The 21,282-nt window shown below is 46.2% G+C and overlaps 1 protein-coding gene across 3 annotated transcripts in view; it reads right to left on the minus strand.

The window, feature by feature from the left end:
• Positions 1-21,282, minus strand: part of LOC138248864 (zinc finger protein interacting with ribonucleoprotein K-like) — a 123,895-nt gene that overhangs the window by 68,350 nt on the left and 34,263 nt on the right. For all 3 annotated transcript variants that reach the window (XM_069202823.1, XM_069202821.1, XM_069202822.1), the window contains one exon: positions 5,304-5,414. In XM_069202823.1, the coding sequence (XP_069058924.1) occupies positions 5,304-5,414 (111 nt within the window). The remainder of the gene's footprint in view (positions 1-5,303; positions 5,415-21,282) is intronic.

Consider the following 21,282-nt stretch of genomic DNA (forward strand, 5'->3'; position numbering starts at 1 on the left):
GATCTGTTGGCGGGGGCTTGTATTTTTTCTCCACCCTTGGAGTTATGGCTCTGCCTTTAACTGGATCCTGAAATATTTGTTTTGAATGTCTTAGCATTCCTGGGAGCATGGGAAGGCTTTGGTACTGGCTATGGGTGGAGGATAGGGTGTTAAACAGAAAGTCATCCTCAATTGGTTCAGAATGTAAGGTGACGTTGTGAAATTCGGCTGCCCTTGCGACCACCTGTGTGTAGGATGTACTGTCCTCAGGTGGTGACGGTTTTGTAGGATAGGAGTCTGGGCTGTCGTCAGACACTGGAGCATCGTAAAGGTCCCATGCATTGGGATCATCCTGACTCATTGTAGTATGAGCTGGTGAGTGCATCAGTGGTGGAGTTGTTGCTGGTGATGCATGTATTGATGGTGGTGGGGTTGTTTTCCTTGCCACCTTTGCCTGTGGTTGCTTGTCCTTTTGTTGAAAGGCAAGGTTCCTTTTTATTTTGATTGGGGGAAGAGTAGTTATCTTCCCTGTGTCCTCATGAATATGAAGCCTTCTTTGCATGTAGTCAGGCTCTACAGCTTGAAGCTCCTCTCCAAATCTATGTAATTGGGAGGTTAATCCTTGTTCCTCTGTATAGGAACTAGTTTTCGGCTCCGAGGCTGGATGTTTCGGAACCGAAACCTTTTCGGAAGTCTTTTTAGGCTCCGAAGAAACCTTCTGTGTTTTCGGCGTGGTGTCTCGGTGCCGAAATTCTTCGGTGCCGCTGTCTCTGTGCCGAAGTTTCTCGGAGCCGCGGTCTCGGCTCCGAGGTTGCTGTGTGGCGGTATCTCGACCGGAGTCGGATGACTTCGACACCAGCATGCCCTTTTTTGGTGCCTTGGATCGGTGTAGGAAGTTGGCTCTGTATGTGCTATTTCAAAGTAAGGAATAGCATGCACAGAGTCCAAGGGTTCCCCTTAGAGGTAAAATAGTGGTAAAAAGAGATAATACTAATGCTCTATTTTGTGGTAGTGTGGTCGAGCAGTAGGCTTATCCAAGGAGTAGTGTTAAGCATTTGTTGTACATACACAGACAATAAATGAGGTACACACACTCAGAGACAAATCCAGCCAATAGGTTTTGTTATAGAAAAATATATTTTCTTAGTTTATTTTAAGAACCACAGGTTCAAATTTAACATGTAATATCTTGTTTGAAAGGTATTGCAGGTAAGTACATTAGGAACTTTGAATCATTTCAATTGCATGTATACTTTTCAAGTTATTCACAAATAGCTACTTTAAAAGTGGACACTTAGTGCAATTTTCACAGTTCCTGGGGGAGGTAAGTTTTTGTTAGTTTTACCAGGTAAGTAAGACACTTACAGGGTTCAGTTCTTGGTCCAAGGTAGCCCACCGTTGGGGGTTCAGAGCAACCCCAACGTTACCACACCAGCAGCTCAGGGCCGGTCAGGTGCAGAGTCCAAAGTGGTGCCCAAAACGCATAGGCTTCAATGGAGAGAAGGGGGTGCCCCGGTTCCGGTCTGCTTGCAGGTAAGTACCCGCGTCTTCGGAGGGCAGACCAGGGGGGTTTTGTAGGGCACCGGGGGGGACACAAGCCCACACAGAAATTTCACCCTCAGCGGCGCGGGGGCGGCCGGGTGCAGTGTTAGAACAAGCGTCGGGTTCGCAATGTAAGTCAATGAGAGATCAAGGGATCTCTTCAGCGCTGCAGGCAGGCAAGGGGGGGCTTCCTCGGGGAAACCTCCACTTGGGCAAGGGAGAGGGACTCCTGGGGGTCACTTCTGCAGTGAAAGTCCGGTCCTTCAGGTCCTGGGGGCTGCGGGTGCAGGGTCTTTTCCAGGCGTCGGGACTTAGGTTTCAGAGAGTCGCGGTCAGGGGAAGCCTCGGGATTCCCTCTGCAGGCGGCGCTGTGGGGGCTCAGGGGGGACAGGTTTTGGTACTCACAGTCGTAGAGTAGTCCGGGGGTCCTCCCTGAGGTGTTGGTTCTCCACCAGCCGAGTCGGGGTCGCCGGGTGCAGTGTTGCAAGTCTCACGCTTCTTGCGGGGAGATGGCAGGGTTCTTTAAAGCTGCTCCTTTGGATAAAGTTGCAGTCTTTTTGGAGCAGTTCCGCTGTCCTCGGGAGTTTCTTGTCGTCGTCGAAGCAGGGCAGTCCTCAGAGGAGTCAGAGGTCGCTGGTCCCTTTGGAAGGCGTCGCTGGAGCAGAGTTCTTTGGAAGGCAGGAGACAGGCCGGTGAGTTTCTGGAGCCAAGGCAGTTGTTGTCTTCTGGTCTTCCTCTGCAGGGGTTTTCAGCTAGGCAGTCCTTGTTGTCGCAGGAATCTAATTTTCTAGGGTTCAGGGTAGCCCTTAAATACTAAATTTAAGGGCGTGTTTAGGTCTGGGGGGTTAGTAGTCAATGGCTACTAGCCCTGAGGGTGGGTACACCCTTTTTGTGCCTCCTCCCAAGGGGAGGGGGTCACAATCCTAACCCTATTGGGGGAATCCTCCATCTGCAAGATGGAGGATTTCTAAAAGTTAGAGTCACCTCAGCTCAGGACACCTTAGGGGCTGTCCTGACTGGCCAGTGACTCCTCCTTGTTATTCTCATTATTTTCTCCGGCCTTGCCGCCAAAAGTGGGGGCCGGGGCCGGAGGGGGCGGGCAACTCCACTAGCTGGAGTGTCCTGCGGTGCTGTGACAAAGGGGTGAGCCTTTGAGGCTCACCGCCAGGTGTTACAGCTCCTGCCTGGGGGAGGTGTTAGCATCTCCACCCAGTGCAGGCTTTGTTACTGGCCTCAGAGTGACAAAGGCACTCTCCCCATGGGGCCAGCAACATGTCTCTAGTGTGGCAGGTTGCTGGAACTAGTCAGCCTACACAGATAGTCGGTTAAGTTTCAGGGGGCACCTCTAAGGTGCCCTCTGGGGTGTATTTTGCAATAAAATGTACACTGGCATCAGTGTGCATTTATTGTGCTGAGAAGTTTGATACCAAACTTCCCAGTTTTCAGTGTAGCCATTATGGTGCTGTGGAGTTCGTGTTTGACAAACTCCCAGACCATATACTCTTATGGCTACCCTGCACTTACAATGTCTAAGGTTTTGTTTAGACACTGTAGGGGTACCATGCTCATGCACTGGTACCCTCACCTATGGTATAGTGCACCCTGCCTTAGGGCTGTAAGGCCTGCTAGAGGGGTGACTGACCTATACTTGCATAGGCAGCGAGAGGCTGGCATGGCACCCTGAGGGGAGTGCCATGTCGACTTACTTGTTTTGTTCTCACTAGCACACACAAGCTGGTAAGCAGTGTGTCTGTGCTGAGTGAGAGGTCTCCAGGGTGGCATAAGACATGCTGCAGCCCTTAGAGACCTTCCTTGGCATCAGGGCCCTTGGTACTAGAAGTACCAGTTACAAGGGACTTATCTGGATGCCAGGGTCTGCCAATTGTGGATACAATGGTACATTTTAGGTGAAAGAACACTGGTGCTGGGGCCTGGTTAGCAGGGTCCCAGCACACTTCTCAGTCAAGTCAGCATCAGTATCAGGCAAAAAGTGGGGGGTAACTGCAACAGGGAGCCATTTCTTTACAATCGGTCACCTAGTTTTCGGGTTAAGCCATGGCCTGTTGGCGGTGGCGTCCGCTGGGCTTTTGTGGACTTCTCGTGAATCTTGATTTTCGACGTCTTACTCACGGTTTTGGGTGTTTCTTCGGCGTTGAGTTCTTCAGAATCCGACTCGTGGATGGAGAAAGCTTCTTCTTCCTCCTCGAAACGTTCTTGACCTGTCGGCGTGGACGCCATTTGTAGTCTCCTGGCTCTTCGGTCTCTCAGCGTCTTCCTCGACCGAAACGCTCGACAGGCTTCACAAGTATCCTCCTTTGGCTCGGGGGACAAGCACAAGTTACAGACCAGATGCTGATCCGTATACGGATACTTGTTATGGCATTTTGGGCAGAAGCGGAATGGGGTCCGTTCCATCAGCCTTGAAGTCGCACGTGGCCGGGCAGGCCCCGACGGGGGATCGAAAAAACCCCGAAGGGCCACCGGAGCTCTTCAAAATTCGTTGTCGATGTGTTCTAACTAACCCGATACTGAACGCAAACAATACCGAACCCGATGGCGGAAAAAAAAAACAATCTAAGATGGAGTCGACGCCCATGCGCAATGGAATCTAATTGGGAGGAGTCCCTCGGTCTCGTGACTCGAAAAGACTTCTTCGAAGAAAAACAACTTGTAACACTCAGAGCCCAACACCAGATGGCGGACTGTGCACAGCAGGTGTATCTGCAGCTACACATGCCATCGAACATTATATATATATATATATATATATATATACACACACACACACACACACACATACATATACACACACACACACACACACACACACACACACACAAACACACACATTAGAGCAAAGCTTTTATATTACATCGGGGACTCCCATATTGACGACGGAGAGGTGTTCAAGCATGTGAATCTTTGAAAGTTCCAATACTGGAGTAAACTTATCTGGGCCAGTCGGCACCACCGGGTCATCTGGACCAAGCTGGTGCAACTGTGCGCGTGATGCAACTTTGGCGTCCCACACCTGCAATTATATAACTTGCCAGCACAATGATAACTTGCCCACTACTGGTTCCATGGTGATGCTCAAATTCCATATGCAAAGCCTGAAACAGACTTGGAAGCCCAAAATCCCCTTGCCTAACTTCTCCCCCACTGGTCTTCCATTGGATTGTATGGACATTAAGCATTTATCCACCAATAGCTGCGCACGGAGCAGGCTTTTGAGGCTCCTGTGGGGTGACCTCCTCTATTCCTCATTGTTGCGTTTAGTGTCCAATCTCTGGCTACCCATTACTCATGAAAAACTAGTGCAGTGTACTCTCATTCAGCACGCACTATGCTCTTTTGGTGATCTTTTCCCGCAGGTCAAGTGACAGCTATGTCAGACGAAGGACACCTTCCCACTGCCACGTACATGGACTGGTTCCCTATGTGGCACATCCGGAGTGAGCTTTGGGCCACCATCCCAACCTACCACCTGGCCCTGGCTAACTCTAGCCAATCCTCATGATCTATCGGGACACGCCGCTATTCACCCCTAGAACTCCTGCTCCCCCCTTCTCCCTCCCCTTTATGAGATCCTCTACATTACTCGCTAATGCCCTAAATGTTCCACTGATATGTTTAGTTATGTATTACCAGATGTGTACTATAATGCTATAAGTGTGCACCTTATTTCCCTCACCATGCAAAAGAACTTTTATTCTGTTTATTACTTCTGAAATCAATAAATAATGACTAAGGAGAAAAAAAAAAAAAAAAGGATGACGCACCTGTAGGGCTGTGAATGTTTTTAACATTTCCTGGGTTCTGTTCAGCCAAGGGATAGACCTCTTGCTCCTCTTTTATGCCGTCTGAGACCATCACTATGGTGAGCTCTGGTTCTGTATTTGTGGAAACATCAAATAATGATTTCAAATTCAGTTACAGCCATGGTACGCAAAGTTCGGCCGAAGGTCACATCCTACCCTTCTGGCCTTCACATGCTGCCCTCAGCTGAATGACTGCACTGGGCTGCTGTTTACTTCAGGAAGCACTATTATTGAAACATGTTAAATAAACTGGAAAGTGTTTATTTTACAGGCTAACTGAAGCAAAAGAAAGGGAGCAAATAAGGCGGCCTGCAAAACTTAACTTTAGGAATACATCCATTTTTCAATAAATCTTGCAACACATGTGTAAAAATTTAACCAAGTCTCTTCAAAATTCAAAAAGTGAATTTCATTAACAAGTAGAAGTGGTATACCTTAGTACATCAGAATAGATTAGTCCAGTCAGAAATATTTTATTTACAACTGAGCGTTTTCACAAATTAGCGTAGAAATATTTATTCATACAATGACAACAATCCCAACAGTGAACTAAGAGGCAAGTCAGTTGCCATGTGGATCTCTCTCTCGGAGGTTAGGGTTAATATACATTGACAATATCATAGTTTAGAATATAAAAAACAAGAGGGTTGTACAGCATTTATCCTGAACTCATTCATTTTAAGGTGCTCTTATTTGTCATAATAAAGAACAGGCATTTGCAATGCAATGGGTCTTGGGTTTGCTCCCGTTAAACCTATTAGCGTGGTAAACTCCTAACTGGACTTTTCTTGCCACAAGCTGACAATGAAAAGTAAAACAGTTTCACATAAGCGAGTCAACGGCCGCCATGAGCGCAAAGCAGACACACAAAAGGAAACTGAGGTTCTCTCGCAGTAAAATGTATTGCCAAAAGTGCAATTACCCATTTAACTGGCAAAAGGAAAATGTCACTTACCCAGTGTATATCTGTTCGTGGCATTAGTCGCTGCAGATTCACATGCTGTGCATAGTCCGCCGTCTGGTGTTGGGTCGGAGTGTTACAAGTTGTTTTTCTTCGAAGAAGTCTTTTCGAGTCACGAGACCGAGGGACTCCTCCTCCTTTGTTTCCATTGCGCATGGGCATCGACTCCATCTTAGATTGTTTTCCCCGCAGAGGGTGAGGTAGGAGTTGTGTATGTTAGTAATAGTGCCCATGCAATGGAATGAATAAGTATGTACAAAATAAAGGTTAAGGTAATATATTTACAAATGTACAAATGTTGGAGATTACTTCCAAACGGCTACAGGCTCCCGGGGAGGCGGGTGGGCGCATGTGAATCTGCAGCGACTAATGCCACGAACAGATGTACACTGGGTAAGTGACATTTTCCGTTCTGTGGCATGTGTAGCTGCAGATACACATGCTGTGCATAGACTAGTAAGCAGTTATCTCCCCAAAAGCGGTGGTTCAGCCTGTAGGAGTGGAAGTAGTTTGAAATAAAGTTCTTAGTACAGCTTGACCTACTGTGGCTTGTTGTGCAGATAGCACGTCTACACAGTAGTGCTTAGTAAATGTGAGAGGCGTAGACCATGTTGCTGCCTTACATATTTCGTTCATTGGAATATTTCCTAGGAAGGCCATGGTAGCGCCTTTCTTCCTGGTTGAGTGTGCCTTTGGTGTAATAGGCAGCTCTCTCTTTGCTTTAAGGTAGCAGGTTTGGATGCACTTAACTATCCATCTGGCTATACCTTGTTTTGATATTGGGTTTCCTGTATGAGGTTTTTGAAATGCGATAAATAGTTGTTTTGTTTTCCTAATTGGTTTTGTTCTGTCAATGTAGTACATTAACGCTCTTTTGATGTCTAATGTATGTAGTGCCCTTTCAGCTATGGAGTCTGGCTGTGGAAAGAACACTGGTAGTTCTACTGTTTGATTTAAGTGAAACAGTGAGATAACTTTTGGTAAGAATTTTGGATTGGTTCTTAGAACTACCTTATTTTTGTGTATTTGAATAAATGGTTCCTGTATAGTAAACGCCTGAATTTCACTTACTCTTCTTAGAGATGTAATGGCAATAGAAATGCAACTTTCCACGTTAGGTATTGTATTTCGCAAGAATGCATGGGTTCGAAAGGTGGGCCCATGAGTCTTGTTAAGACAATGTTGAGGTTCCATGAAGGAACAGGTGGTGTTCTTGGTGGTATAATTCTTTTTAGGCCTTCCATAAATGCTTTAATGACAGGTATTCTAAACAGTGAAGTTGAATGAGTAATCTGGAGGTATGCAGATATTGCTGCGAGATGTATCTTTATGGAAGAGAAGGCCAGATTTGATTTCTGCAGATGTAGTAAGTATCCTACTACATCCGTTGGAGATGCATGTAATGGTTGAACTTGATTATTATGGCAGTAGCAAACAAATCTTTTCCATTTACTTGCATAGCAGTGTCTAGTGGATGGCCTTCTAGCTTGTTTTATGACCTCCATACATTCTTGTGTGAGGTTTAAGTGTCCAAATTCTAGGATTTCAGGAGCCAAATTGCTAGATTCAGCGATGCTGGGTTTGGATGCCTGATCTGTTGTCTGTGCTGTGTTAACAGATCTGGTCTGTTGGGTAGTTTGACATGAGGCACTACTGACAGGTCTAGTAGTGTTGTATACCAAGGTTGTCTTGCCCATGTAGGTGCTATTAGTATGAGTTTGAGTTTGTTTTGACTCAATCTGTTTACTAGATATGGAAGAAGAGGGAGAGGGGGAAAAGCGTACGCAAATATCCCTGACCAATTCATCCATAGAGCATTGCCTTGAGACTGCTGGTGTGGGTACCTGGATGCGAAGTTTTGGCATTTTGCGTTCTCTTTTGTTGCAAATAGGTCTATTTGAGGTGTTCCCCAAATTTGGAAGTAAGATTTTAGAATTTGGGGGTGAATCTCCCATTCGTGTACTTGTTGGTGATCCCGAGAGAGATTGTCTGCTAGCTGATTCTGGATCCCTGGAATAAACTGTGCTATTAGGCGAATGTGGTTGTGAATTGCCCACTGCCATATCCTTTGTGCTAGGAGACACAGCTGTGTCGAGTGTGTTCCCCCCTGTTTGTTTAGATAATACATTGTTGTCATGTTGTCTGTTTTGACAAGAATGTATTTGTGGATTATGATGGGTTGAAATGCTTTCAACGCTAGGAATACTGCTAACAATTCGAGGTGATTTATATGAAACCTTTTTTGATGTACGTCCCATTGTCCTTGGATGCTGAGTTGATTGAGGTGTGCTCCCCACCCTGTCATGGAAGCATCTGTAGTTATCACGTATTGTGGCACTGGGTCTTGGAAAGGCCGCCCTTTGTTTAAATTTATACTGTTCCACCATAGAAGCGAGATGTATGTTTGGCGGTCTATTAACACCAGATCTAGAAGGTGACCCTGTGCATGTGACCATTGTGATGCTAGGCACTGTTGTAAGGGCCTCATGTGCAATCTTGCGTTTGGGACAATGGCTATGCATGAGGACATCATGCCTAGGAGTTTTAACACCATCTTTGCATGTATTTTTTGTGTTGGATACATGGCTTGTATGACTTTGTAAAAATGTAGAACCCTTTGTGGACTTGGAGTGGCTATCCCTTTTGTTGTGTTGATTGTCGCTCCCAAGTATTGCTGTGTTTGGCACGGCAGAATGTGTGACTTTGTATAGTAGATGGAGAACCCTAGTTTGTAGAGGGTTTGTATGACATAATCTGTGTGGTGTGAACACCTTGTTAGGGAGTTGGTCTTGATTAGCCAATCGTCTAGGTAGGGGAATACGTGTATTTGCTGCCTTCTGATATGTGCAGCTACTACTGCTAGACATTTTGTAAAGACTCTCGGTGCGGTTGGTATACCGAACGGCAACACTTTGAATTGGTAATGTATTCCCTTGAATACGAACCTTAGGTATTTCCTGTGCGAGGGATGTATCGGTATGTGGAAATACGCGTCTTTTAGATCTAAGGTTGTCATGTAGTCTTGCTGTCTCAACAGTGGTAATACGTCCTGTAGCGTGACCATGTGAAAGTGTTCCGATTTGATGTAGGTGTTTAGTGTTCTGAGATCTAAGATTGGTCTCAGTGTTTTGTCTTTTTTCGGTATTAGAAAGTACAGTGAGTAAACTCCTGTGTTTCTTTGTGGACCTGGTACGAATTCTATTGCGTCTTTTTGTAGTAATTCTTGAACTTCCAGATCTAGCAGGTCTAAATGCTGTTTCGACATATTCTGTGTTTTTGGTGGGACGTTTGGAGGGAGTTGGAGAAATTCTATGCAATAACCATGCCGGATAATTGCTAAGACCCAAGTGTCTGTTGTTATCTCCTCCCAAAATTTGTAGAACTGGCTTAGTCTTCCCCCCACTGGTGTTGTGTGAAGGGGTTGAGTGACTTGTGAGTCACTGTTTGGTTGGCGGGGTTTTGGGACCCTGAAATTTTCCCCGGTTTCTAGGGAATTGTCCCCCTCTGTATTGGCCCCGAAAGCCTCCCCTTTGGTACTGTCCCTGGTAGGTAGACGGTGTTGTTTGTGAGGTACTAGCTTGTGTGGTTTGACCTCGAAACCCCCCTCTGAAGGTTGTTTTGCGAAACGTGCCAAAAGTGCCTCTGCCCTGCGGGGAATAGAGTGCGCCCATGGCCTTAGCTGTGTCAGTATCTTTTTTCAATTTTTCAATTGCTGTGTCCACTTCGGGTCCAAACAATTGTTGTTCATTGAACGGCATATTGAGCACTGCCTGTTGTATCTCAGGTTTGAAGCCGGATGTGCGCAACCATGCGTGCCTCCTTATGGTTACCGCGGTATTTATTGTTCTTGCAGCTGTATCCATAGAGGAACGTATTTGGTTGTTGGAGATATTTTGTCCCTCCTCAACCACTTGTTTTGCCCGTTTCTGGAATTCTTTGGGTAGATGCTCGATGAGATGCTGCATCTTGTCCCAATGGGCTCTGTCATAACGCGCTAGGAGTGCCTGCGAGTTAGCGATGCGCCACTGGTTTGCAGCTTGTACTGCAACCCTTTTCCCAGCTGCGTCGAACTTGCGGCTCTCCTCGTCTGGAGGTGGTGCGTCGCCTGATGTGTGCGAGTTGGCTGTTTTACGAGCTGCTCCTACGACAACTGAATCTGGTGGCAGTTGTGATGTGATAAAAGCAGGGTCCGTGGGCGGTGCTTTATATTTCTTCTCCACCCTTGGAGTTATTGCTCTGCTTTTGACAGGTTCTTTAAAGATCTGTTTAGCGTGCCTTAGCATTCCCGGGAGCATAGGAAGGCTTTGATAATTGCTATGGGTGGAGGAGAGGGTGTTGAAAAGGAAGTCATCCTCGACAGGCTCTGAGTGTAACGACACGTTATGGAACTCTGCTGCCCTAGCTACCACCTGTGCATACGCTGTACTGTCTTCAGGTGGTGAGGGCTTAGTAGGGTACGACTCAGGGCTATTGTCTGATACTGGGGCGTCATAGAGATCCCACGCATCCTGGTCATCTTGGCTCATAGTGGTATGAGCTGGTGAATGTGACGGAGTCTGTGCCGGTGATGTATGAGTTACCGGTGGTGGAGATGGTGGTGGAGTTACCTTCTTTACCACTTTCGGTTGTGGTTGGAAATCGAGTTTCCTTTTCCTCCTGATTGGGGGAAGAAGGCTGAACTTCCCTGTACCACTTTGTATGAAGATCCGCTTTTGGGTGTGGTCTACATCTGTGGTTTGTAAATCTTCCTCAAACCTGTGTTTGCGCATTTGGGAGGACAGTGATTGTTCCTCTGAGTACGAACTGGCTGTCGGTTCGGTTGCTGGTCGTTTAGGCACTGAAACTGTGTCTTTTGTTCTTTTCCGCTCCGACGAGATTTTTCTCTTTTTCGGTGTCGAACTTTCTAGGCGTTGACCATCTTCGGTGCCGCTGTCTCTGTGCCGAGCAGCCTCAGTGGTGCTGTCTCGGTGTCGACCCTTTTCTGCAGCACTTTCTCGGTCCCGAGATTGCTACGCGCCTGTGTCTCGACCCGAGTCGGACGACCTCGGCACCAGTTCGCCTTTTTTCGGTGCCGATGGACAATCACCTACTTTATGGGTTGAGCCATGGCCTGTTGGCAGTGGCGTCCCCTGGGCTTTGTCTGTTTTCCCGTGTGGTGCTTGCTTCGACGTCTTACTCACGGTTTCTTCGATGTCGAATTCTTCCGAGTCCGATTCATGGATGGAGAAGGCTTCTTCTTCTTCTCCCTGTTCCTCGAACCCTCGTTGTCCTGTCGGCGTGGACGCCATCTGCAACCGTCTGGCTCTTCGGTCCCGGAGCGTTTTCCTCGACCGAAACGCTCGACAGGCCTCACACGTTTCTTTCTTGTGCTCGGGTGACAGGCACAAGTTACAGACCAAATGTTGGTCTGTATAGGGATATTTACTGTGGCATTTAGGACAGAATCGGAACGGGGTCCGTTCCATCAGTGTCGATGTTGCACGCGGTCGGGCCGACCAGGCCCCGACGGGGGATCGAAATTACCCCGAAGGGCTACCGGAGCTCTTCAGGATTCGGTGTCGATTCTAATCTAACCTGATACCGAACGAAACAATACCGACGTAGTTTTCCGAAGTTATGACTATCTTTCCGTCCCAAAACACGGAGCGAAAAGGAACACGTCCGAACCCGATGGCGGAAAAAAAACAATCTAAGATGGAGTCGACGCCCATGCGCAATGGAAACAAAGGAGGAGGAGTCCCTCGGTCTCGTGACTCGAAAAGACTTCTTCGAAGAAAAACAACTTGTAACACTCCGACCCAACACCAGACGGCGGACTATGCACAGCATGTGTATCTGCAGCTACACATGCCACCGAACCTGCAATTATCCATGTAACAGGGTTGATGTCATGCAAGCGCTCAGTTACTGCCCAGCGAGATCGCACTGCCTATGAAAAAGATGTCCAGAAATCATACCAAAAACATGGTGCCTCTTTACTGGTGTGCTTGAGGCGGGCTAAACACCGGAAAAGGAATGACGTATGCATGCCTTTTTTTTTTTTTCTTTTTAAAGCAAGCAAAATTTAAAAGGCAAGCCCATGAAAAAAAGAAAAAAAAAGAAAAAAAAAAAACTCATGGGATTGACATGGACATGGGGAAAAGCCCACAGAGAGATTACAGCAGAGACAGAGCTCTTTGTGCGCTCGACTCTTTAAAAAAAAAAAAAAAAAAAAAGAGGCAAAGTGAAGCAAGGCAATTGCCTAGGACCTAGGATAAAACAAATGGGTCAAATGGAGAAGCCGGGATTGATCCTAGGTCTTCTGGTTTCACGATGTGCAATTTGGTTTAATTTCAAATCAGTTCAATATTCAAGTCAACGTTTTACACTTGCCTCACCCAAGGTAGCGATCGCAAGCAGAAAGGCTTACCTCAAGCTGCGGTAGAGGGATAGCAGTTCAGATACAGAATAACGCAGTATTGTCAACTCTACGACTATTCTAGAGACTACGGGCTTCATTTACAGGGCAGCACAGAAAGAAACTGTCAAAATAATTCCATGACACACTGACCAGACCAAGTATCGGATTTGTTTCCCCTAGTCCCACCTTAACCCTCCCGCAAAGCCCTACACCCACTGCGCTGCCATTAGTGCAGCCCTTGGGCACACCATAGACTACAGTTTGTGGCCCCTGGGGAAATGTTTGCGAGTACCCATGAGTTACAGCATCAGTGAGCTATTTAACATTCAACAGAGAAAGAGTAGGTTACTATCCTTTAAGCTACTGTCGTAGACCCTGCCTCTCTCTTTGGGTGAATACACAGACTACTTTTGCGAACTGCGTTTCAGCTGCATTTGTGAAGTGCACTATTTTCACACGATAATCATCTGCTTACTTCCAGCTCTGCTCATCTGCAATACCAGCATGATACATATCCAACTAGTCTAATACTTTTTTTATGTTTCCAATGAAGAAAAGGTAGAAAAGAGGGGTACAGGGTAAAAGTGTTGGTTAGTTACTTGTGAAGTTATTTTGAACTTTGATGCTTTCAGATGACGATCTCAAAGATAGTAGCCGTATTACATGACCCCTTGCTAAGTGCCAACATGGTGAAAAGTTTAAACTGAATTAGCCCAGGAGTGTTGGATTCATCAAAGGCTTGCATCATCTCACCACATCTGTCTCATGCATACACAAAAATATCAGAGATGATTGTTTATTGGCAGAAGACGACTGTTGGTTTGCTAGATAATGAGATGGAGCCCAGAGGGATCCGTTACAGATTTCTTGCACTAAGAGTCTCATTGCGAGTACCACTGTAATCTTGAAGGAACAGGTAACCACAGCAGTCAACCCCATCAAGATTATGGGAACCTTGATAACTCAGCTTCTCTGGAATATCTGACCTGGAGATTCTGGCAGCAAGTGTGCAAGTCTCAGGGAAAAATACCGGACAAAACGTGGAAACCAGCACAGAAACACATATTCTTGCACATTATTTCACAAAATCCTTTAACTGCAAGTATTTCCACTGGTCTGGAGTCACCAGGGCCCTCTATATCACTAATTCCTAGAGGGGAGGAGTACCCAACTGGTCAAGGGGTCCTGAGAAAGGCATTCGCTATACAGTTACATGACACTTCCCCACTGCACAGATTGGAAATATAAATGATGTAATGGGCTGTATATGGAGATGATTGACTTGGAAGTAGGTTGTCAAGGAGCTTTGGAAATGGAGTAGAGATTAGTTCTATAGCTATAAAGGGATGTCAGTTGGCAGGGAGGATTACTTAATTGCCTCTGGTAATAACATGTTTTTTCACCATGCTATTTTGTCCTCCTCTGTAATACAGATTGACACTTAAAGCTTTAGTTAGCAATAAATGCAACAGGAAATGAAAATGTCACTTACCCAGTGTACATCTGTTCGTGGCATCAGTCGCAGTAGATTCGCATGTTTTGCAATAGCTCGCCATCTGGTGTTGGGCCGGAGTGTTACAAGTTGTTTTTCTTCGAAGAAGTCTTTCGAGTCACGGGACCGAGTGACTCCTCCTTTTGTCTCCATTGTGCATGGGCGTCGACTCCATCTTCGATTGTTTTTCCCCGCAGAGGGTGAGGTAGGAGTTGAATTGTAGTAATAGTGCCCATGCAATGGAGTGACTAAGTATGCACCTATTTAAGGTTGAGATGATACATATATAAATAGTTGAAGGTATCTTCCAAACTGCTACAGGCTCCCGGGGAGGCGGGTGGGCACATGCGAATCTACTGCGACTGATGCCACGAACAGATGTACACTGGGTAAGTGACATTTTCAGTTCGATGGCATCTGTCGCTGTAGATACGCATGTTTTGCATAGACTAGTAAGCAGTTATCTCCCCAAAAGCGGTGGATCAGCCTGTAGGAGTGGAAGTAGTCTGAAATAATGTTCTTAATACGGCTTGACCTACTGTGGCTTGTTGTGCGGATAACACGTCTACACAGTAGTGCTTGGTGAATGTGTGAGGCGTAGACCATGTGGCTGCCTTACATATTTCTTGTTTCCTAGAAAGGCCATGGTAGCACCTTTCTTTCTGGTTGAGTGTGCCCTTGGTGTAATGGGCAGCTGTCGTTTAGCTTTAAGGTAGCAGATTTGGATGCATTTAACTATCCATCTGGCTATACCTTGTTTTGATATTGGGTTTCCTGCATGAGGTTTTTGAAATGCAATAAATAGTTGTTTAGTCTTTCTGATGTTTTTTGTTCTGTCAATGTAATACATTAATGCTCTTTTGACATCTAATGTATGTAGTGCCCTTTCAGCTACGGTATCTGGCTGTGGAAAGAACACTGGAAGTTCCACTGTTTGATTTAGATGGAACGGTGAAATAACCTTTGGCAAAAATTTAGGATTGGTCCTTAGGACGACCTTATTCTTGTGTAGTTGTATAAAAGGTTCCTGTATTGTAAACGCCTGAATCTCACTTACTCTTCTTAGGGAAGTGATGGCGATGAGAAATGCCACCTTCCAGGTTAGGAACTGTATTTCGCAGGAGTGCATGGGTTCAAAAGGTGGACCCATAAGTCTAGTTAGGACAACATTTAGGTTCCATGAAGGAACAGGTGGTGTTCTTGGTGGTATAATTCTCCTAAGGCCCTCCATGAATGCTTTAATGACTGGTATCTTATATAGGGAAGTTGAATAGGTAGTCTGCAGGTATGCAGATATTGCTGCAAGGTGTATTTTAATGGAAGAGAAAGCCAGGTTAGATTTTTGTAAGTGAAGCAAGTAACCCACTACATGTTCTGGAGTTGTGTGTAATGGTTGTATTTGATTAATATGGCAGTAGCAAACAAACCTCTTCCATTTACTTGCATAGCAGTGCCTGGTGGATGGCCTTCTGGCTTGTTTTATGACTTCCATACATTCTTGGGTAAGTTGTAAGTGCCCGAATTCTAGGATTTCAGGAGCCAGATTGCTAGATTCAGCGATGCTGGATCTGGGTGTCTGATCTTTTGGTTGTGCTGTGTCAACAGATCTGGCCTGTTGGGCAATTTGATGCAGGGTACTACTGATAGGTCTAGCAGCGTTGTGTACCAGGGTTGCCTTGCCCAAGTTGGTGCTATTAATATGAGTTTGAGTTTGTTTTGACTGAGTTTGTTTACCAGGTAAGGAAGGAGAGGGAGAGGAGGAAAAGCGTAAGCAAATATCCCTGACCAGTTCATCCATAGGGCATTGCCTTGGGACTGTTTGTGTGGGTATCTGGATGCGAAGTTTTGGCATTTTGCGTTCTCCTTTGTCGCAAACAAGTCTATCTGAGGTGTTCCCCAGAGTTTGAAATAAGTGTTCAGAATTTGGGGGTGAATTTCCCATTCGTGGACCTGTTGGTGATCTCGAGAGAGATTGTCTGCGAGTTGATTTTGGATCCCTGGTATAAATTGTGCTATTAGGCGAATTTGGTTGTGAATTGCCCAACGCCAAATCTTTTGTGCTAGCAGGCTTAACTGCGTGGAGTGCGTCCCCCCTTGCTTGTTTAGATAATACATTGTTGTCATGTTGTCTGTTTTGACGAGAATGTATTTGTGAACTATTATTGGTTGGAAAGCTTTTAGTGCTTGAAAAACTGCTAGAAGTTCTAGGTGATTTATATGCAGTTTTGTTTGATGTACGTTCCATTGTCCTCGTATGCTGTGTTGATCGAGGTGTGCTCCCCACCCTGTCATGGAAGCATCTGTTGTTATTATGTATTGTGGCACTGGGTCTTGGAAAGGCCGCCCTTTGTTTAAATTTATGTTGTTCCACCACAGAAGCGAGAGGTAAGTTTGGCGGTCTATTAACACCAGATCTAGAAGGTGACCCTGTGCTTGTGACCATTGTGATGCTAGGCACTGTTGTAAGGGCCTCATGTGCAGTCTTGCGTTTGGGACAATGGCTATGCATGAAGACATCATGCCTAGGAGTTGTAGTACCATCTTTGCTTGTATCCTTTGTGTTGGATACATGCGTTGTATGATGGTGTTGAAATTTTGAATTCTTTGGGGACTTGGAGTGGCTACTCCTTTTGATGTGTCTATTATGGCTCCCAGGTATTGTTGTACCTTGCGCGGCAGAATTTTGGATTTTGTGAAATTGACGGTGAACCCTAGTTTGAAGAGGGTTTGTATGATATGATTTGTGTGATTTGAGCACTCTAGTAACAAATGGGCCTTGATTAGCCAGTCGTCTAGATATGGGAACACATGTATTTGCTGCCTTCTTATGTGTGCAGCGACTACCGCTAGACATTTGGTAAAGACTCTTGGTGCGGTTGTTAATCTGAAAGGCAGTACCTTGAATTGGTAATGTATTCCCTTGAATACAAACCTTAGGTATTTCCTGTGCGATGGGTGTATTGGTATATGGAAATAAGCATCCTTGAGGTCTAAAGTTGCCATGTAGTCGTGTAGTTTTAGCAATGGCAATACTTCTTGTAGTGTGACCATGTGAAAGTGGTCTGATTTGATGAAAGTGTTCACTACTCTGAGGTCTAGGATTGGTCTCAGCATTTTGTCCTTCTTTGGTATCAGAAAGTACAGTGAGTAAACTCCTGTGTTTATTTGTGTGTTTTGCACTAATTCGATTGCATTCTTTTGCAATAGTGCCTGCACTTCTATCTCCAGGAGATTGGAATGGTGTGTTGTCAAATTTTGTGCTTTTGGTGGTATGTTTGGAGGGAATTGTAGAAATTCTATGCAATAACCATGTTGGATAATTGCTAGAACCCAAGTGTCTGTAGTGATTTCCTCCCATGCTTTGTAATAATGACTTATTCTTCCCCCCACTGGTGTTGTGTGGAGGGGGTGAGTGACATGTGAGTCACTGTTTAGTAGTAGGGGTTTTGGGGCTCTGAAATCTTCCTCTATTCCTAGGGAATTGCCCTCCTCTATATTGTCCCCGAAAACCTCCTCTATACTGTCCCTGGTAACTGGACGGTGTTGCTTGTGAGGTGCTGGCTTGTGTGCTCTGACCCCGAAACCCCCCTCGAAAGGGTGTTTTACGGAATGTGCTGTAATTGCCTCTGCTCTGCGGGAGTAGAGTGCGCCCATGGCTTTGGCAGTGTCCGTATCTTTTTTGAGTTTCTCAATCGCTGTGTCCACTTCTGGACCGAACAGTTATTTTTCGTTAAAAGGCATATTGAGAACTGCTTGTTGAATCTCTGGTTTAAATCCAGACGTTCGGAGCCATGCATGCCTTCTGATAGTTACAGATGTATTAATTGTCCGTGCAGCTGTATCTGCAGCGTCCATGGAGGAGCGGATCTGGTTGTTGGAAATGGTCTGTCCCTCCTGAACCACTTGTTTTGCCCTATTTTGTAAGTCCTTGGGCAGATGTTCAATGAGATGTTGCATCTCGTCCCAGTGGGCTCTGTCATAGCGCGCAAGTAGTGCCTGGGAGTTCGCGATGCGCCACTGGTTTGCAGCTTGTGCTGCGACTCTCTTACCAGCTGCATCGAACTTGCGGCTTTCTTTATCTGGGGGTGGTGCATCTCCAGATGTGTGGGAGTTGGCCCTTTTCCTAGCTGCTCCTACGACGACAGAGTCTGGTGGCAGCTGTGTAGTGATGAAAACCGGGTCTGTAGGAGGCGCCTTATACTTTTTTTCCACCCTTGGTGTGATAGCCCTACTTTTGACCGGCTCCTTAAAGATTTCTTTTGCGTGCCGGAGCATACCAGGGAGCATAGGCAGGCTTTGGTATGAGCTGTGGGTGGAGGAGAGTGTGTTGAATAAAAAATCATCCTCGACCTGTTCTGAGTGGAGGCTTACGTTGAGAAATTGTGCTGCCCTACCCACCACCTGAGAATACGCGGTGCTGTCCTCTGGTGGAGATGGCTTCGTAGGGTATGCCTCCGGACTGTTATCTGACACTGGGGCGTCGTATAGATCCCATGCGTCTTGATCTTGGTCACCCTGGCTTATGGTGGTGTGAGCTGGGGAGTGTGATGGAGTTTGTGCTGGTGAGACGTTAATCACGGGCGGAGGAGAGGGTGGTGGGGTAACTCTTTTCACCACTTTTGGTTGTGGTGTCTGTTCAGTTTGGAACTCCAACCTTCTCTTTCTTCTAATGGGGGGGAAGGGTGCTTATTTTTCCTGTCCCCTGCTGTATGAAAATACGCTTTTGCGTATGGTCCACATCAGTTGATTGTAGCTCTTCCTCAAACCTATGCTTTTGCATTTGGGAGGTTAGCGAGTGCTCTTCTGTATAAGAGCCTGAAGCTGGGTCGCTTGCAGTTTGTTTCGGCACCGAAACCCTGTCTGCGTGTTTTTTCGGCTCCGATGTGACTTTTTTCTTTTTCGGGGCCGAAACCTCTCGGCGTCGATCTTCTTCGGTGCCGCTGTCTCGGCGTCGAGCCGTGTCCACACCGGCATCTCGGTGTCGAGGCTTGTCTCCAGCACTTTCTCGGTCCCGAGAAGGCTGCGTGCCGGTGTCTCGACCGGAGTCGGACGATCTCGGCACTGTTTGGGCCTTTTTCGGTGCAGACGGTCGGTCACCGAATTTATGGGTGGAGCCATGGCCTGATGGCAGTGGCGTCCCCTGGGCCTTGTAAATCTTCCTCTGTGTGGTTTTCGACGTCTTACTCACGGTTTGTGTATCGTCGAATCCTTTGGAGTCTGAGTCTTGGATCGAGAAGGTACCTTCCTCTTCTTGTTCCTCGAACTCTCGGTGGGCTGTCGGCGCGGACGCCATCTGAAGTCTTCTGGCTCGACGGTCTCGGAGTGTTTTACGGGACCGGAACGCACGACAGGCCTCGCAGGTGTCTTCACTGTGCTCAGGTGACAGGCACAGGTTACAGACCAAGTGTTGGTCTGTATAGGGGTATTTATTGTGGCATTTGGGGCAGAAACGGAACGGGGTCCGTTCCATCGGCGTTCTTCAGCACGCGGTCGGGCCGACCAGGCCCCGACGGGGGATCGAAAAACTACCCCGAAGGGCACCGGAGCTCTTCGATCTTCGATGCGGTGTTGAATCTAACTACGCCGAACGCAACAATACCGACGAAAATCTTCCGAAATTAGCTATCTTTCCGTTCCGAAACTCGGAGCGACAGGAACACGTCCGAACCCGATGGCGGAAAAAAAACAATCGAAGATGGAGTCGACGCCCATGCGCAATGGGGACAAAAGGAGGAGTCACTCGGTCCCGTGACTCGAAAGACTTCTTCGAAGAACAACAACTTGTAACACTCCTGCCCAACACCAGATGGCGAGCTATTGCAAAACATGCGTATCTACAGCGACAGATGCCATCGAACTGGTAATATCATGGCAGAACTCTTTTCTGATGTACAATGTAATTTCTAGTGGTTGCAAAGAAATGTATTTGTTAAGTTTCACAACTTTAGATGGTGGTTAAATCAATACTTTTTCAGCTTCTGTAAACACAGTGCCACAACTTTATGTTTTTACCTTGTTTTTTAACTACATGAGAATAAGTACATGGCTAGCCACATGTGTTTTAAAAACTAAGAATAGATATTAGTGAGTTTCCAACACTGAAAAATATTCACAGAAAATATAAAAGAAATGCCACAGTACACAATCAGATCAGTGTACAACCAGATACAATATGGAGGGAAGTTATAACTTCATTGCATGATGGTTTCGGCTGAATCTGAAAAAGGATATTTTGTGGTCAAAAGGAAGGTGAGCAACTTATTTTACAGATAATCCAGACAATGTTGGTCAGGCATTTTTGACATCGGTGCCTCTTCGGACCACACAGTCCTATCTGGCTACACCCTGCACTGATAAGTTGTAAGTGGGGGGATGAATGGGGCAGAAGATGACCAATGGGCAGATGTTGCTTCAGAGAATCTTACACAAGCAGTCAGTCAGGAGGAACTCAAGAAGGATAAAAGTATTTTAATTTCCCAGGTGTGGTACATTTTTGTACTCGTCTGCTGTGCGTTTGTTAAATGCGACACCCAAGGGTGTGATTTTACAGGCGAGTGACTGTTCTCTCACTATTAAAAAAAAAGAAAATGTCCTGAGACCCCGATAACTATTCGCCCATCATTCATCTACTCTTCGTATTCAAGATTATTAATAAAACAGTCTACACAAGACTTCAAAAACACATCAACACAAATCCCCTTCACGACTACCAATCAGGCTTCAGCTCACGCTGCATTATGGAACCACCACCATACAAGGAGCAGATGACGACCAGAAGACTACAGAGATGGCTTTTGCCTCTTGATACTTCTGGGCCCACTCTCTCCCTTGACATCTAAACTGGAATGTATTGTCAATGTTCTCCACTGGTTCACCTCTAACCTATACAACTAAACTGACACTGGTTTGTTCACATAGGTACAGCAAAGTCCCAGATGGTTCGCATCACTTGCAGAGTAACCCACAGCCCGGGCTTTATCCTGTCCCCACTCATCTTCAACCTCTATGTAAAGCCCTTTAAAAGAGTACTCACAGACAAAAGCATGGAATTTCAATAATACACTGAAAAAAACCACAAGAGTCCTTG

This window comes from Pleurodeles waltl, chromosome 8, assembly GCF_031143425.1.
Source record: "Pleurodeles waltl isolate 20211129_DDA chromosome 8, aPleWal1.hap1.20221129, whole genome shotgun sequence".
NCBI classification, from domain to species: Eukaryota; Metazoa; Chordata; class Amphibia; order Caudata; family Salamandridae; genus Pleurodeles; species Pleurodeles waltl.